General features: G+C 35.7%; 1 protein-coding gene across 5 annotated transcripts in view; it reads right to left on the bottom strand.

The window, feature by feature from the left end:
• INPP4B (inositol polyphosphate-4-phosphatase type II B) overlaps positions 1 to 17,528 on the bottom strand; it is a 728,360-nt gene that overhangs the window by 129,005 nt on the left and 581,827 nt on the right. For all 5 annotated transcript variants that reach the window (XM_060147684.1, XM_060147683.1, XM_060147686.1 and 2 more), the window contains 2 exons: positions 10,723 to 10,900; positions 25 to 228 (listed from right to left, as the gene is read on the bottom strand). In XM_060147684.1, coding sequence (XP_060003667.1) covers positions 25 to 228; positions 10,723 to 10,900 — 382 coding nt within the window. The remainder of the gene's footprint in view (positions 1 to 24; positions 229 to 10,722; positions 10,901 to 17,528) is intronic.

The raw sequence follows: 17,528 nt of genomic DNA on the forward strand, positions 1-17,528 counted from the left end.
TGTAAAAAAAAATTAAAAACTTACCCACTCTTCCTCATCGTAGTCCGAATGATGCGGTATGGAGTCCTGCCTTCTCATCGGCGGGGGTGGGTCCTGGGAACTGCTCTCCTCTGTGCTGTTCTTAGGAGAGGGCGGCTTCTTAAGGACACCTCCTGGCCTGGCAGTGTAAAGTGCTAAAAGGGCACTTCTGACCAGCTGATCCTTGAAGGCATGTACGAAAAGCTCTGTCTGGAAAGAAATTGACAGGGGTTCAGCATAGAGCCTTGAAAAGGTCAGTGGCGGATTTGCTGTCACTTAAGTGGTGTGGATGGTGGAAAAAGTGCAGGCAACAGAGAGAGAAAATGATGCTTACGTATCAATGGAAAATAGTTTGGTTTGGGTTTCCGCCAAGGCCTTGAGTCCTATTCTGAAGTTAATGCTGAGGTTCTATATGCATTGTAAACACCATCTGTCTCCTCATCCCACTCTCTTTTAGTTCCAGATCCTGTCTTTGGAGATGTATTTCCCTGGGGATTATCATTTGAACACCATCTCCCTGCTGTGCCTTTCAAGTAATTCCAAATACACCTTTAAAGAAAATGTGATCAGACTATGTTTATTTTGTATTTTAAACAGAGTTAAAGGCTAAAGAATGATATATCTCTTCAAAAAAAAAAAATAGAGGCAGGAGACCTTTTTTTCTTTTTAGCATCATGGACAGATTTCAGCAGTAGAGCTGACATAGGCAGTCTTCCCCATGAAAACATTTGGCTTTTATTCCCCATTACTACCCTCTAAACTGTCTCCTCCACCAAATGGTTTCGGTAGTGTTCAGTGTTATCGAGCTTACTATGCAACTTGCCATGTAGGTTTTACAAGCTGGTGGTAAATACCTAGTAAGTACCATCGTAATGATGGCTTTCCAACAATAAAGAACTTTACAGCTGTACTCTGCAATTTCCTGATGAAATGTTTAATGGCTTCACCCTGTTATACACTGCAGGGTGCAGTAATTGATTTTCTGTATTATAGTACACTTAACATACACGTGGCCTACCAATCTGTTTAGAGAAGTAACTCAAGCACTGACCCACATTGTTAACATATTTATGCTTTGTAATCTGTTGGGAAGGGGCCCTTTAACCCATAGCATTATTTTGAATCACAGATCACTTACTGAGACACTCCTGGATATAATGCTGTCTTCACCAGTGCTGTAACTCAAGGTAATCATTTATTGGTGCTCTCTCAATATGTAGTCAGCAGTGCCATGCTCAATAATTGTTACTAAATTGTCTCTGAATCTCCCTGTTGTGAGTGTGGACAGTTACAGAAAACCAGTTAAACCAAGTTCAAAATAAGCAACTAATTAATAAGACCCTGTCATATCTGAATAGTTATATCTTTGCAGTGGATCGTGAAATTCTAGAGCTAGAAGGGAGTTGAGTGGACCTCTTCACTAACCAGATAAAAAAACTACGAAAAAAGTGTGATGATCTGTTCTAGGGCAGACTGCTGATTGGCAGCACAAAGGGAACAGAGTCAAAGTTTTCTAACAAATTCAGCAGTATTTCCCCTTACTCCACACCATCCACCATGACCCTCAGCCTCGGTCCTTCTGTCCTTCTTCCCCTGCTTCTCTAACTCTGGCTCCCCATCTGTTCTGAACATCTACCAGCTCTCATAGTTAATTGTGTCCACAATTGCTGATGTTAACTCTCTGCCCTGTGAAATTTTAATGGATGTTTTAAACACTCTTTTAATCTGTTAGTCATATTGAAGGCACTTTGAAGGTAAGTAGACAAGAAATATGGTAAAAAGAGGCTATATTAGAATAAGAGGTTGGAAAATAATTCTATAATAACTAAGAAAATAAAAATAAGGCAGAGCTCTTTTCATTAAAAGAACGGATGAAAAAGTTGGCTAGACAGTACAAGTCAGTACAGTTATAGCAAATGGGGAAACATGCTGTTTACATAATTTTCCAGACAGCACGGATGTGTCTGTCAATGTGAATTTAAATATTAAAAATGTGAATTTACTTCCACTCAGCTTGACCTAACTATTTCTTTCTTGATAGTTTCTTCTTGATAAATTCTTTGGATTTATTTTTGGAGCAAAACAGATTGACTTCTTTGACTTCCTGCTACTACAGCTCCAGTCTCCATAACACTCACTAATTACTATGTAGCTGAATACTATTCAAACCCAATGAAATTTCCTATGGTTCTTGTAATCACCACTATTTCTTCCCATAGCACGCACACACAGAGTTTCCTCTTAATTTACTCAAATCTCATTTGGGTTGATTTAGCACCAAAGACATGGGAGATAATATAGTAGATTCTTGCAGTTTTACAACCTAGAATTTTGGGGGAGGGTAGCTGAATATAATGCACAAAATATTAAACACAATGAAAGCTGATCTTCTACTTTGTGTGTAGACTGAAACACGTATCTGACTCCTTGGAAACTCTCTGGATCACCCAGATCCTGTGCATAGAATCGTATTCTGTTAGAAAATAGCAAAATCTTCCATTGCAATTTCCATCATGACCTGGAAAAAATCTTAATTTTCTTGACTGGTATTACTTGGTAAAGGTAGACCAATATAGACCCAGGTGTTTTACCATCAAAATAAATCAACTTGAAGAGATTAAGGTAGTCACACAACCCCAACACATGTGTATGTTGCTGTTCTTACAACTGAGATAATACCAGGGAAGTTACACATCAGGGAAGGAGGTGACCATGTCTCTCTGAGCTGCCTATTGACTCAGAGTTCCGAAAGCCTTTTTCCTTTTCTTACTTAGCTCCGACTATAATAATGAAAGAAGAAAGGCTGACTAAATATTATTGTAAGCGTGGGCAAAGCAATTAATTTAAATTATCAGTGTAAGATTATAGTAAAAAAGCATAAACTCTGAACCCAAGGCAGATCTATTTCATTAGTTCTATATTTAAAAAAGAAAAAGAAAATGTTTTCTTGCCTTTCTGCCATTTGTCCAATTCATACGCTCATACAAGTATCCTTCAAAGTAACACACAGAATTATCTGCAAGTACAAAACTACTAAAAATTACTTCTCCTGGGGATACATTTCCTAGTTTCCTGAATACTAATGCCAGGGGAATAGTTAGAATATGTTCATTTAAAAACACTCTTTTAAACTAGAGAACTCAACAAATTAAGCAAAGTCCCATTCTATTTAGAATTTCCTTAGAGTCACTGAAAAAATTCAAGGCCATGCCTAATCTCATCTGCAATACAAAATACCATAAACAAGTAATTATCATTTTAGTAGTCATGTATATGGAAAAAAAAGAATCCTGCTTATTTTAAAGTTTGATATGCTTTAATTATTTCATAGTGTTATACTTGACATTAGTACCTTGATATGTGTTTAACATTCCCTAAAGCAAAGAACATTGAACTTTCAGCCAGGAGAGTTACCTGACATCTGGGCAGCTTATATAAATTATCCACTTGACCTTGGCTAAATCACATAACAACTTTTCCCCAGTATGTACAAAATTACAACGCCTATCTGTGAAACCCTTATGGGAGTTCACTGAAAACTGTACTCTTCTATTTATGCTTCTCTTTCTTGACTGACCTTTTCAGTTTCTGCTGTTGACTCATAATCCCCTGCTCACTCAAAATGTGGTAAGTGGACCCCAAGGAGCCTTAAACCACATTCTTAAAAGCATTTTTCCATTGGTGATGTAACCCCTTCTTCCATAACTTCAAGTATCATTTTTTATTATGCCAAGGTCTTCAAAATCCATTTCTGCTTACCTCCTGAATCAGCAATGGTCAACGGTTTCCATCTACAAGCTTTTTGAAAAGTCCCAGCCCGATCTCAAGTTTTTCAAATAAATGTTTTCTTCCCTGTTTTCCATCTGAGTGGTATCATTACTACTCAGCAACTCTGAGTCCAAACGTCTGGATCATTTTCAGTAATATTTATTTTCTGGGTTAGTGATCAATTTCTAGTAGTTAGATATTCTCAATAATTTCAAAGATTGACCCTTATGTTATATCCCCACAGCTAATCCTAGTTAATATCCTTTCTGCATTCCATGTTGATATTTCCATAGTCTTCTTACTGGTTGATTTACTTTTCTTTAGCTCTTCTTTTTTCAGGATGTTATCCAAGGTCACCAACACTAAAATGTTGACTTCTGGGTCCCATCTCAGAACTACTGAATCAGAATTTGTATTTTATCAAGCTCCCCCAAAGCATTACTGATATTGTGATGCTCAATAATTCAAATCTCTCTGTCCTTACTCAGCCTAGTTATGGCTCTGAGGATGATCTTCAGAAAGCAAGCCTCCAGGCCTTCCGCCCTTAACAACCTTCTCAGTACCTACAGAACAGACCTTCTCTTGGGTACATAGCTAGGAGTGAGATGGATAGCTCATATATAAATCTTTTAACTTTATGAGACACTGATGAACTGTTTTTCAAACTGCCAACAATTGTGTACCCATTAGTGATAGATGAAAGTTCCAGTTATTCTATATCCTTCCTAACTTTTCCTATGCTCAGTCCTTTCGATTTTAGCTCTTCCAGTGGGCGGTTAGTGGTACCTCATTTTAGTTTAAATTTGCATTTCCCTAATAACAAATAATGATGAGTATCTTTTCATGTGCTTATTTGCCATCTGTCTTTTTGATAAACTGTCTTTTCAATTCTTTTGCTCATTTTTAATTGTTTTATCATTCAGTTGTAAGAATATACATTCTGACACAAGTCCTTTGTCAGGTACCTATTCTACGCATATTTTCTTCTAGTCTATGACTTGCCTTTTCAATTTCTTAATAGTGTCTTCTGAAAACTTTAATGAAAGTTTTTAATTTTGAAAGTTTTTAATTTTGAAGAAGTCTTACGTATCATTTTTTTTTTTTGGTTCATGTTTTTTGTGTTCTAAGAAATCTTTGCCTAACCCAAGATGACAAAAATTTTCTCCTATATTGTATTCTAGATGTTTATTTATCTGTCTGTTGTTTTCTTTTAGCTTGTATATTAAGGTCTATGATCCATTTTTAATCAATTTTTATATAAGTGTAAGGTAAACATAAGGAAAGGTTTATTCTGCATATGGATATCCAATTGTTCCTGCACTATATGTTAAAAAGCTATCCTTTCCCCAATGAATTTCTTTTGCACTTTTGTCTAAATTTATTAAACACATATGTATGGGTCTATTTCTAGATTCTGTATTCTATTCTGTTGATCTATATATCTGTGCTTACACTAATATGTTACAAACCATGCAATGAATATTATTTTTGTTTTAAAGAGTAAATATGTTTAAGTAAATTAAACTTTTGATTTTTAAAATTCTGTCCACATACATACCATTTCTGGCACTCTTTATTCTTTTGTGTAGATCCAAATTTTCCATGGTGTCATTTCCTTCTGTATAAAAGATCATTTCCTTTAAAATGTGTCATAGTACAAGTCTGGTATGAAAGTTTTTTTAGACAAAAACTGTCTAAAATGATCTTTATTTCACCTTTATTTTTGAGGGACATCTTCTCTAGATATGGAATTGTAACTTTTTATGTACGTCAGTATTTTGAAGATGTTACTCCATTATCTTCTGGTTTGCATAGTGTCTAATAAGAAGTCTTTTACAATTCTCATTTGTGTTCCTCTGCACATGTGCCTTTTTTTCTTTTTATTTTCTGGTTGTTCACAATTTTCTCTTTACCTCTGTTTCTCAGCAATTTAATACCTGTGTTTCTTTTTTTTTTTTAATATTTACTCTGCTGGAGTACATTTTGCTTCTTGGATCTGTAGTTTCATTGTTTCATCAAATTTTGAAAATTTTGGTCATCATTTCTGCAAATATTTTTCTGTCCCCCTCTTCTTTTATTCTAGGACTCTAATTATATGTATGTTAGATATCTCGGTATTGTTCTGTAAGTCATTCATGCTCTGTTTTATCATTTTCAGTTATTTTTCTCTTTGTGCTTCATTTAATTATTTTCTAATACTATGTTTGCAAGTTCACTATCTATTCTTCTGAAGTGACCAATCTGCTAATTCCACCCAGTGCATATTTTTATTTCAGAAATTAGATTTCGCTTTTCTTTGAGTTCTATGTGATTCTTTTTTTAATTTTCCTTTTTTTCTCCTCATCCTTTTTATATGTTTCTTTGCTTTCATAAGTATGTGAGCATATTTATAAGTGCCATGTTAAGGTTCTTATTTATCTACTAACTGCCTCACCTCTGTCATTTCGGGGTCTGCTTCTATTGCTTAATTTTTCTTCTAGTTACAGGTTATATTTTCCTGCTTCTTTGCATGCTTGGTATATGCTTGTTGAATGCCGGGGGCATTTTGAGTTTACATTCTTGTTGCTATATTTTATTGTATTCTTTTAAAAAATGTTGGGTTTTGTTTTGGTATGAAGTTAAGTTACTTCACACCAGAAGGACTCAGTAAGATCATTTCAAACCTTATTTTTAAGCCTTGTTAGAGTGAATCAAGAGCAGTCTTTAATCTAGGACTAAGTTAGCCCCACTACTAGGGCCATGCCCTTCTGAGGGCTCTATGCAGTGCTCTATGTGTGACAAAGTCTTCTCACTCTGCTGGTCAGGAGATAAACAATTCTGAGTCCTGTATGACCACCAGGACTTCTTTTGTATACTTATTTCTCGCACTTATTTCCCTGGATTTTGATAGTTTATTCACATGCGTATGCAAATCAGTACTCAGGTAAAGATTTTAAAGCACCCATTTACAGATGTCCAAGGCTCTTTCTGTATGCAGCTCCTTCCTTTTTGGTACTCTGCTCTGCAAATTTTAGCCATCTTGGCTTTTCCTGAACTCCACTTTCTGTCTCCTCAACTTGAGAAGTTGCTGTTTGGCTTCTCCCTCCTTGTGCTGCAGCTTGGAAACTGCCTCCAGGAGGAAACTAGGCATTTATAAGGTCACATAGTTTGTCATCTTCCTATGCTGCCTATTTTCCAATGCCTAAAAACCATGACTTTATACATTTTGTCTAGCTGTCTTTTTGTCATTTGAGAGGACCCATATTCCCCTACCATGGCCAAAAAAAGAGGTTCTAATTCCATGTATTTTATGTATAAGTATCATTCTTAATATTATTTTACTTTCTTACCTTTATTTTCCTTGTTTTTAATATTCTAATAAACACAGTTTTGTTTTTATATAACAGTACTTATTTCACCAATTAAATATTTACCATAGAGGGAGACTATGAAAAGAAGAAACATAAGTTCTAATCCTGAAATTTCACCTTCATTAACAGTAGTTACTTTCAAGTTCCCTTAGAATTTAGTATGTATGTATGTGTGTATATATAGACATATACTTTCACCAGCTATAAAAAACAAACGAAAACTCACTGAATTCTTCTACTCAATTTGGGATTGAGAGAGAGTAGTGGAAGTGAATAAACAATAAGAAATTCCTTCTCAGTACCTAAGTAATCAACATAATCAATGTACTGTATATAATATATATCTTCAACTTCTTAGCATACTGACTTTCTGGCATTGTTATTAAGGAAAACGGAACATTTCTTAAGAAAATCCTGAGTTAAGTTTTAGAATGGAATGCTTGTTTCTTTCTTTGAATACAACAGAATGCTTTGGTATACTATGTTAAGGTTGAAAAGATACTAGGAATTGGAAGGTGTTTTCTCAAATATATTGTGAGCAAAGCCTCTAATATTTGTGACCAAATCCTTTTTTGTTGTTGTTTACCATTTCACAATTGCCGTGTTGTGAAATAGTCCCTGCTTTTAATTTCTTAGACTGTAAAATTAATACTGTGTAGTATTTGTCATACAACATTGAGTACAATACTACACACAATTAGGTGCTCAATACTGCTTTGTGATGAGCATAATAATAATTACTTTCTAAACAAGGTCTACCAATCTCTATGGAGTGGAGACTATGATGGGCATTTGAAACTAATGTCACACATATATCTGAGTAATGAGATACATGCCTACATTTGTGTCCTTACGTTTTCATTTTGAATTTCTTTACGTTACTTTTCTCTTTCTCTCTCTCTCTCCTTTTTTTTTGGTCACAGTATTGTATAATTTTATCTAGAAAAAAGGAAAATGCATTTTTTTATCCCACTCTATTATTAACCTTTCATATCTTATGTTAAAAATTTGGCTTATGCTTTGTTTTCTCTGTTGGGATTAGTTACGTAAAGTCGGAGTTTGTCTTTTGCTATAAACCTACATCATAACATTAAATAATTCTTTAATATTTTCATAAACACATGCAGCAAACAAATCCAGTTATCCTTCACAAGATTCTTTTTTTAAGAACTATTTTTTAAAAAAATAGAACTTAATTGAGGTTGTGCACATTAGGATATGAAAAATTTATAGTAAATTTTATTGTGAAATTTCAGTTATGTCCTATGGATGAGTTCCTAAGAAAACAACTCAAGAACTTATTTTCCAAACATGTCAGTTCAGATTCATTAAAAGAAACAAGGGGACTATCAATGAAGAAAAGACTTATTCTCTAATCCACAGTGTGCAAGTCCCTAGTCTTAAACATGAAATGTTTTTAAGTTAAATCTTGCTAATATTAAATTAAGCTAAAATTTAAGATGCCACTAAAATGATTTATCTTTTATGCTAGATTCATGGATCATAGTTTATTTTAAACCACGAGCTAGTAACTGTCTTCATACACTAGGCAAAACTCTGTTAACTTAGATACTTCTTTGAAATTCTGGGCATGAATTCTTAAAGAAATGCATGGCTTGCAAATTTAACTTTAAAAAATCCTCGTGATTTCAAGTGTTGACAGATTTCTTAGTAGACGAAGCTTGTCTACTCAGTAACAAACAAACAAAAAAAAACATAGGGAAAAAAGTTGGAGCAATGCTGAATTAAAGGAGGAGAAAATACATGCCCTGCCACACTCCCAAATCACTGCAGCAAGATGTGAAGGATGTGTGAAATGACAAATCCCTGTCCAATGCACAGGAAGAATATAAATACTGCTCTGAAATCACCACAGTGATGTTCTATTTGCTTGAATTTTCTGTTTAGGTGAACCCAGGAAAACCTCACCTCACTTACAAATCCAAAAAAAAAATGAACCAAAAAGAAATTCTGTTGTTTTACTGTATGCGACACCCTCCTCTTGTTTTTCCTTTTTCTTAGCCATAACATATTCATTGACTATTAGACATATTCATTGACTATTAGAATAGTTAAGTATTGTTGAGAAGTTTGTCTAACAATTTTTTCTAATTTTTAAAAAAGGAAATATCAAAACATAAATTGCATGGAGGATACCAGAAAGGGTTTCCATTCTGGAGTCAACCAGACCTGGGTCTGAGCCCTAGTTTTGTTTGAATCCTGGGTTTGACTTTAGTTGCATGACCTTGCACATTTTTTAAACTTCTCTGAGCTGCAATCTTTTGCTTTGTGAAATGGAGATAACATGGACCCACAGTTTGGAGGTTAAATGAAATAACCTAAGTCACTGAAGTCACTAGCAAAATATTTGACAACGTAGGTAGTTGTAAAATTTGGGTCAATTTTCTCCTCCCTTTTCTTGATGGGGACACCTGTTCTGGCATGGAAGGAAGGTTGCATTTTGAACTGGAAGTCTTGGGTTTGATTTTTCACTTTTTAATTTATTAGACAATTCACTTGACCTTCTGAATACATATTAGCTAATTTTTTCTGAAAATATATACTGGTTATATCCTATGAGAAAAATACGTGAAAATGTAGACTTTAAAATGTTAAATAAGGGCAAGGTATTATTATTATTATAAATTAACGTATCTGAGTCAAAAATATATACAGATATAGTATTCAGGTTTCTATGAATCTGTTCTTCAGGGACTCAAAGAACTACACTGTTATCTTATTCTAAAATGTTACCATAAAAATTGTCTTTGGTCAGTTTCTTCAAGGGCATATTCATTGGAAGTATCTCATAATAAGTTTCAAGATGTCCTCAGAATGCAGAGGTTACGAATGAGTGTACTGGAATTGGACTCCAGGATACTTGACTTTGCATTTCTATTCAAGCTGCAATTTGACTTTTGCTATCTTGGTTCTCCATATCATTCAGATGCCTTAATTCATTATGGAAATTGATGCTGAGTGTTTACCCCATGCCAGACTACCATTCCTCTTTACATATACAAATGTAAGTCACCTTTGGAAAAATTAAGACCTAGGTCCTACTACATTTCAAACAATAACTAATACTTTAGAAATTTTTAGAACCTTCTCCCAGTTGATAATGTTACAGAAAGTAAACTGAGGCAGAGGAATTACCCCATGTCACTGATAAGAATCCCCATCAAAGTTCTGCTCTCAAATGAAGTGACATTCTGACTCAAAGGTATAGCTTCATATGCATCAAAGTTAGGGGATCATCAGAGAAATAATTTTCAAAATCTAATTTAATTCATTTAATACAACCAGGAACCAAAGAGAATGAAAGATGTCAAGGAAAAGAGAAAATATACCTCAACCAGTAATAGGTTTCGTTTCCTACTAGGAAAAAAAAATTAACGTTCAGTAAAATTTGAAAAGAGAATGAGGCCAATTCATTTTGATCCTGTGGCAATACTTTGAAGCTTACTTTTTAACCTAGTCTATTTTACATTTCCAGATGTTATGAAAGGCAATGTATACAGAAAGCAGTACCGACGGGGATTTGGGTATTTCATTTTCCCCACTGCAGTGACGATTTGGGTCTTACTTTTTCTGAAAGCATCTTTAAAGAATTCTTCAAGCTGTCTGGAGAATGCTGGCTTGCAGAATTAAGCAGTAGGTCTGCATGGGTTGCTATAAGAGGTTGTAGTTGATTGATGTTGCTGAGAACTTCTTTTGCTTTGGCTGTGTTTTCAGGTGAATAGTAAATAAACTGGTATCCAGTACTGCAACAACAAAGATAAAGGCAAGTTACACAACGAGTGGAAAGACTTTTCAGCACTTAGTACCGGATGGCGAATGATAAACAGAACTCCAAATAGCATTACTTCCTATTGAACAGATAAGAGCTATTCTAAGAGATTTTTATGATATCCGAAGAGTGTTTGAAGTCAAATGACCAAGATATTTTGTAAGACTAGTTGAAATAAATCCAGTCCTCGCTCAATCACTAGGAAGATTCTTCATGATTACATATGTCAAGTATTAGTATTCAAAACAAATTAGTATTAATATTATTAAAAATTATTAGTGAACTTGAGGTCACACAGTACAGAGAGAAAAGGATGAGCCTTTATATTTAGGCCAATATGAATATAGATCCTGGCTCTACCACTTACTAGCTGGGTGATCTTGGGCGGCCTTTACCTTCCTCATCAGGAAAGTGGGAATAATTATGCAAACAGTTCTAAGAGGTGGGTAAGATTGGTTATCATTCATGTGAAATGCCTGACACAGAGCAAGCATTTAATAATTACTGTGTATATTTTTCCCCATGATACTTAGAGCAGGGGGCATACATTTTAATAGCTGAGAAATGGGGAGAATATAAATTAATGCCAAGTGGGCATATGGAGAATTTTATTGGATAGAAAAGAGACATGACGGCATAAAAATTCCCTTATGCTATCTTTTTCATCACCTTTTTTGTTCCCCTTGTGGTTTCTCATTTGACTTGTAAAAATACCTAAAATTGATTACAAATGAAAGAATGACTGACTTTTATAGTCATCATTTAGGAGTTGGTCAAGCATGTTACGGATGTAAGAATTCCGTGGAATGAAGGAGTCTTTGGCCAGTTTTATTAGGAAAAATAAAGGAGGCATTCCAGCAGGGAAAGAAATGAAACAGCAAAACATCAGCCAAAGAAAAAGAAGAGAGTGGCCATGGATGGTGCATTTACACAGTGGGTGCAACACTTTGTCATATCCCTTTATATCCAATCATCAACGCTTTTTTCATAGCATCTTTGAAACCAAGTCCCCCCAAAACAAAGTTTCCTTACCGAGAACTTTGTTTATGATTAATTATGATTAATTATTAATCAATTATAATTTATGATTAATGTCTCTACCCAAAACTTTATTCCCTTTCTTGTCTCCTCTGACCTCAGTCTTGTGCTCGTTGACCAGTCAGACGACTAAAATTGCTGTTGTCAATATCATCATTAACTTACAAACTCAGGTTGTTCCTCCAGGGCAGGATGAGCTAACAGGACCCCAAGCCATGGCCACCTGGTCTGAGAATCATAAACCAGTTATCCTGACTCCCCAAACTACGATTAAGGATTAAGGACTATCACAAGAGGATGACTAATCCCGACCCCCTTTTTTTTTCCCCTTTAAAAAAATCTCCAACTCAAAGACCAAGTTGGAGTGGACCTGAGGCTTGCCTCCCCCTCCCTTGCTTGGTGACCTGCAATAAATCTTCACTTTGCTCTCAGAGTTTGGCTTCCTGAACCGTGGGCACATAAGCCCTTTACTGGGTTTCACCTTGCAACCTGTGATGAGTATTTACTGAATATTTTCTTTACATTTACCAGCTAAATTATTAACATTCCCATAATTCCATTTCTTATTTTGAAATATTAGCATCCAATAAGACACATTAACATCTAGAAAGCACTCTCCCCTTGCCTTGACACTAATGATTTTCAGGGCAAAGTATCGGTTTCTTCAGGAAGACAATATAATAAATATTTCTATTGTTTAATTTATTTTTTCACAATTATTTTTAAAAATGATCTTGGTGCTTGGACTATTCAGGAGATAGGACAAGAAGTTAATGAATGAGGGATACAAGTGTCTAAAAGCTAAGAAACACATTGCTATCCTGTGACACTGATGAGAACTCACTCAATTCTGTACTTGTAGATTTTTTTAAATTTCAGAAGCAGGAGCTTAAAAATAAAACATACCACTTATTTTAATGCAAACTGAAGCAGATGACAAGTAACAATGGCGAGGAGGAGAAAGAAAACAATAGTCCAGGCCAATTATCTCTGTCTCTTCCTGGCTCATCTGATCTGTGGGACTGTGCTGAAGCCTTTAACAAAAATCATGAACTGGGATGTCCCCCTAATCATCTGTACTCAGACTGGATACAAAATTCAATCCACTGCAGTCTTTAGTAAATCAAACAACTCCATGTTATTTCCGCAAAGAAAATGATTATCTAAAGATACTGACACATACACACTACTATATACAAAATAGATAATCAACAAGGACCTGCTGTATAGCACAGGGAACTATACTCAGTATTTTGTAATAACCTACAAGGGAAAAGAATATGAAAAAAATATGTGTGTGTGTGTGTGTGTGTGTAACTGAATCACTTTGCTGTACACCTGAAACTAACACAACATTGTAAATCAAGTATACTTCAATACAAAATAAATGAATAAAGATATTGATGTGTCACCAGGGTGGGGATGATATTTAATACCCAGCAATTTTTACAGCTGAGAATAGGACTTACTAAGGACTAGACAGAGAAAGCAGCCTGTGAGGGCTGCTCTGTGGTCCCTTTTCACTGATCTGCTCTTCTGTTATTATAATTTGCTTTCTGGTTTCATCATATGGGGATGGATAGGCCTCCCATGGCTTAGCTCTGGGAAAGCTAGAGCTCTCAAGGCCAGTGTGGTTCTCCCTCCTTCTCTCCACAGATCTGTCCTCTTTCTGAGTGTGTCATTCCTGGCCTCTCACCTGTTGACTCCTATGCCCTCTTTTTGACTCCTCTATACATATTTCCTACTCTGCAAATTCCCTGAGTCTCCTCTCCATTGGAGGAAATACACTGCCAAGATTTATTTCTTACATCTTCTTTCCTTACACCCTAGTTCAGTGGTGCTCAAATTTTAATAGGCGTAAGATTCACTCGGGGATGAGGTCAGGACCTGGGTATTTTTAATAAAGACTGCAGGTGCCCTGGCAACACCAAGAGATTCTGCTGTAGTAGGTTGTAGTCTTCGTAACAAGCATCTCAGGAAATTCTGATGCAGGGGGACAGCTGAGCACTTTTAGAAATACCCTCTGCACTGTTTTGACTGTGAGTTGCCCTCTACACCTCTGATCACACTACACAGTGACTCCGATAAAAGTTCCTTATTCTAAGTTTCTTATCCTTAACTCATTCTCATTTTCATAATGCCTTCTATAAGGCTACTTTTGCACTCCATCTTTTTTTTTTTTTACAATTCTGTGCCTTATTAGTCATCTATTTATTTATTTAAATTGAAGTACAGTTGATCTACAATGTTGTGTTAATTTCTGCTGTACAGCAAAGTGATTCATTACACATATGTATATTCTTTTTCATACTCTTTTCCACTATGGTTTATTACAGGATATTGAAAATAGTTCCTGTGCTATACAGTAGGACCTTGTTTTTTACCCATTCTATATATACTAGTTTGCATCTGTTAACCCCAAGCTCCCACTCCATCCCTCCCCCACCCCACTTCTGCCTTGGCAACTACAAGTCTGTTCTCTAGGTCTATGAGTCTGTTTCTGTTGTGCTTCATCTTTATATTCAGCACAAAATGCTTTGGTTCACTTCTCATTACCAGTGTTGCCCCCATCATCCTTTCATCTTTTCCCTCCCAATATACTCTCCACCCTCTTCTTCTCCTTCCCCAATACATTCTTCAGTCACCATCATGGGACCGAACCATAACTCCTGGCCCCCTGTTCCTGAGTCAGTTTCTATTTGAGAAGAGTTATGTAGCAGGCATTGGTTCTCCTGGTTAAGCCTTTTCATGATGAGCATCTTACCTACAGAGGCTGAAAGATTCATTTTCCACAATAAGAGCCAATGTTGGTGTCCAGGATGAAACAGTATGGTATGGAAAAAAAAATCCACCACCCACAAAATAATTTTAAGTATACATACATTTCGTCTATGTATTCAGTGCCTTACTCTTTAAACATGTCATATATTTGAACAGTTAGAGCTTCTTAAATAGAAAGTTATAATTTAATTATTGAGATAAAAAGAATATTGCTAAACTCTGTTTTATAATGGTCTGAAATTTAAACTGAACCCAAACACTTGAATCAACTATCAATCAGGCAAAAGCAGAAGAAAGACAAAATATTTGCTTGGACAAAGAATATTTTATAGGAGATAAATAATATAGCAAATCACAGATAATAAAAATTGAAATTATTGTCATAATATTTTTATATTGATGAAACAGTGAATGAAAGTATATATGTATGTATGTCAATATATACACTTTAATATATATTTATTTAAATTATTTAATATCCAGTTAATTAGCATATACACATAGCCATACTCATATGCTCATGTGCATATTGTTACTACTAGAGGTATCATTCTTGAGATATTTCACATAGTGAAATAATATTCATATTCACAAACTCAAATTGATAACCGAAATATGATTAAAACAATGATATATGTTCTTGTGTGTATATCCCACCTCAGTCACTTCTTGCTGGTCCTCCTTATGTCTCCTCTAGTGTTCCTTTCTTTTATCTACATGTCCTTCCTAAGTACTCTCATTTAATCTTGTGGTTTAAAAACCTCAGTTACGCTAATGATTTTCGAATTTCTTCATCTCCAGCCTAGACTTTTCCCTGAACTCCATTAAAAGCAAAAGCTCTCCTCTTGACAGTTGTAACTTACCATGTTCCAAACTGAGCTCCTGATCTGCTCCCCATTCTCTACAACCAGCTCCTTCTACCCTCTTCCCCATCATAGTTCACACCAAGTTCATCTGATGTGGCCAATATCTCTTCTCTTCCTCTCCTAACTTTTGCCCAAATTTTCAGAAAATGCTGCCTTTTTTTCCCAAATATATGCAGAATCCAACCACTTATTTCCACACTCACTGCAACCATGCTGGTGCAAGCCACCATCATCTACTGCCAGGATTATTACAGTAGCCTCAAACTGGTCTCCCACCTCCGTCCATACTCTGAGACATTGAAATCCTTGACGTGTGCTTAGCTGGATGTGGGTGGGAAGCAGGCAAGGAGAGAGAAATAAAGCAGTTCTTTCTTAGTCCCCTGCCCACACCCCAAATCCAAGGACATGCTCCACCATTTATCTGTGCCTTCCTTCTCCCAGGCCACTCCTTAACCCATTTGCTCAACCAAGCTACTATTTTGGCAAATGGAGTCATGGAAAAATACAGATGAGAGATGATGGGGAGGAAGGAGGGGAAAGGGAAGGAAAACAGAGGGAGATGGGGCATGGGCAGATTAGGGTTGATGAGCTCAGGAAAAAAATGCTATGGAGTGATATGCCTCACTCCATAGCAGAAATAACTCTCCAGAGAAAAATCTAAGGACTATTTCCACTTCTATTTTTTTTCCTCTACTCAAGCACTACTTGTAAAAAAAACGATTTCTTGAATCCAGAGGGAGGGACAGATGTGCTTTCGGTTCTGAGAAGAAAACCATGTGGATAATAAATGAAAATTTACAGCTTAGTGCACTTGAATATACCCTCTGGCTTCACAGGGTTTAACAATGTGCTTCATGAAACTGTAGAAGGTAAAAAAACATACAGCTCTGCTTAGGAAAAAAAACTTAAAGGAAACCAGTATTTGTTTTGTTTACCTCCTATGGATTTCACTTGTATAAACTGAGTTAATTAATTAGTTAATTAATCTAAACTTAAATTGATGTTTGTCTCAGAAACTACTCTTTCTAAAAATATTGGTTTCTTGGAAATTTTAGAATCAGCATTTTGAACAAAGCTTGACTCTCTTGTTTATTAGCTCTGTGACAGGTAATGCTAATTAAAGGGGAAAAACCTAAAATTCATTTCATTTCGGCTCAACTTGCCCTCAAAGGAAATTTCCCTATTGGCTCTGGTCACACTGCCTCCTATGATCACCCCACTTTTCAGCTTGAAAGTTCTTACCTGAGATTTTTTGACCATTAGAACTAATACATATATATATATATATAAATCCTTTCCTTCGTCCTATTCTTGCTCTAACAAAAGGTTCCCAGACACTATTATATGACAAAGTCCAATTAGTTTTCACTTCCTTCCATGGCCTATTCCCATTTATCCTTGGTTTCACTTGCCCTGATTTCCTCTGCCAACTTCCAAGAGTCTGGTAGATCTATTTCTGCCTAGCTTGGCTTCTGGTATTTTCAGGCTCACTTCTTTGTGCAGATGTGATGGAGTAACACCCAAATCAGGTCCCCTGATTCCCTCCCATCCAAAAAATTTCTCAACTCCATCCTGGACTTCATTCATTCATACATCTAATTAAAGTACAGAGTAAGATAAGGTCTAAGAATAGAAACCATTCCCAAATACACTGCAAGGTAAATGTTCCCCTGACTGCAAATGGGCCTGAGGGATATTTTTAGAGGTGATGGAAATGTCCTAAAATTGGCGTGTGATGAGGATCACATAACTCTATAAATTAACTAACATTCACTGAATCATACACTTAAAAAAATAGGTCAATTGCACATTATTCTACACAAGTAGAGAGTAGAATGCTGGTTCCCAGGGTCTGGGGGTGTGGGAAATGGGCAGATATTGGTCAAGAGGTACAAAGTTTCATTTACCCAAGATGTA

The sequence above is a fragment of the Lagenorhynchus albirostris genome, chromosome 4, assembly GCF_949774975.1.
Source record: "Lagenorhynchus albirostris chromosome 4, mLagAlb1.1, whole genome shotgun sequence".
Classification (NCBI taxonomy): Eukaryota; Metazoa; Chordata; class Mammalia; order Artiodactyla; family Delphinidae; genus Lagenorhynchus; species Lagenorhynchus albirostris.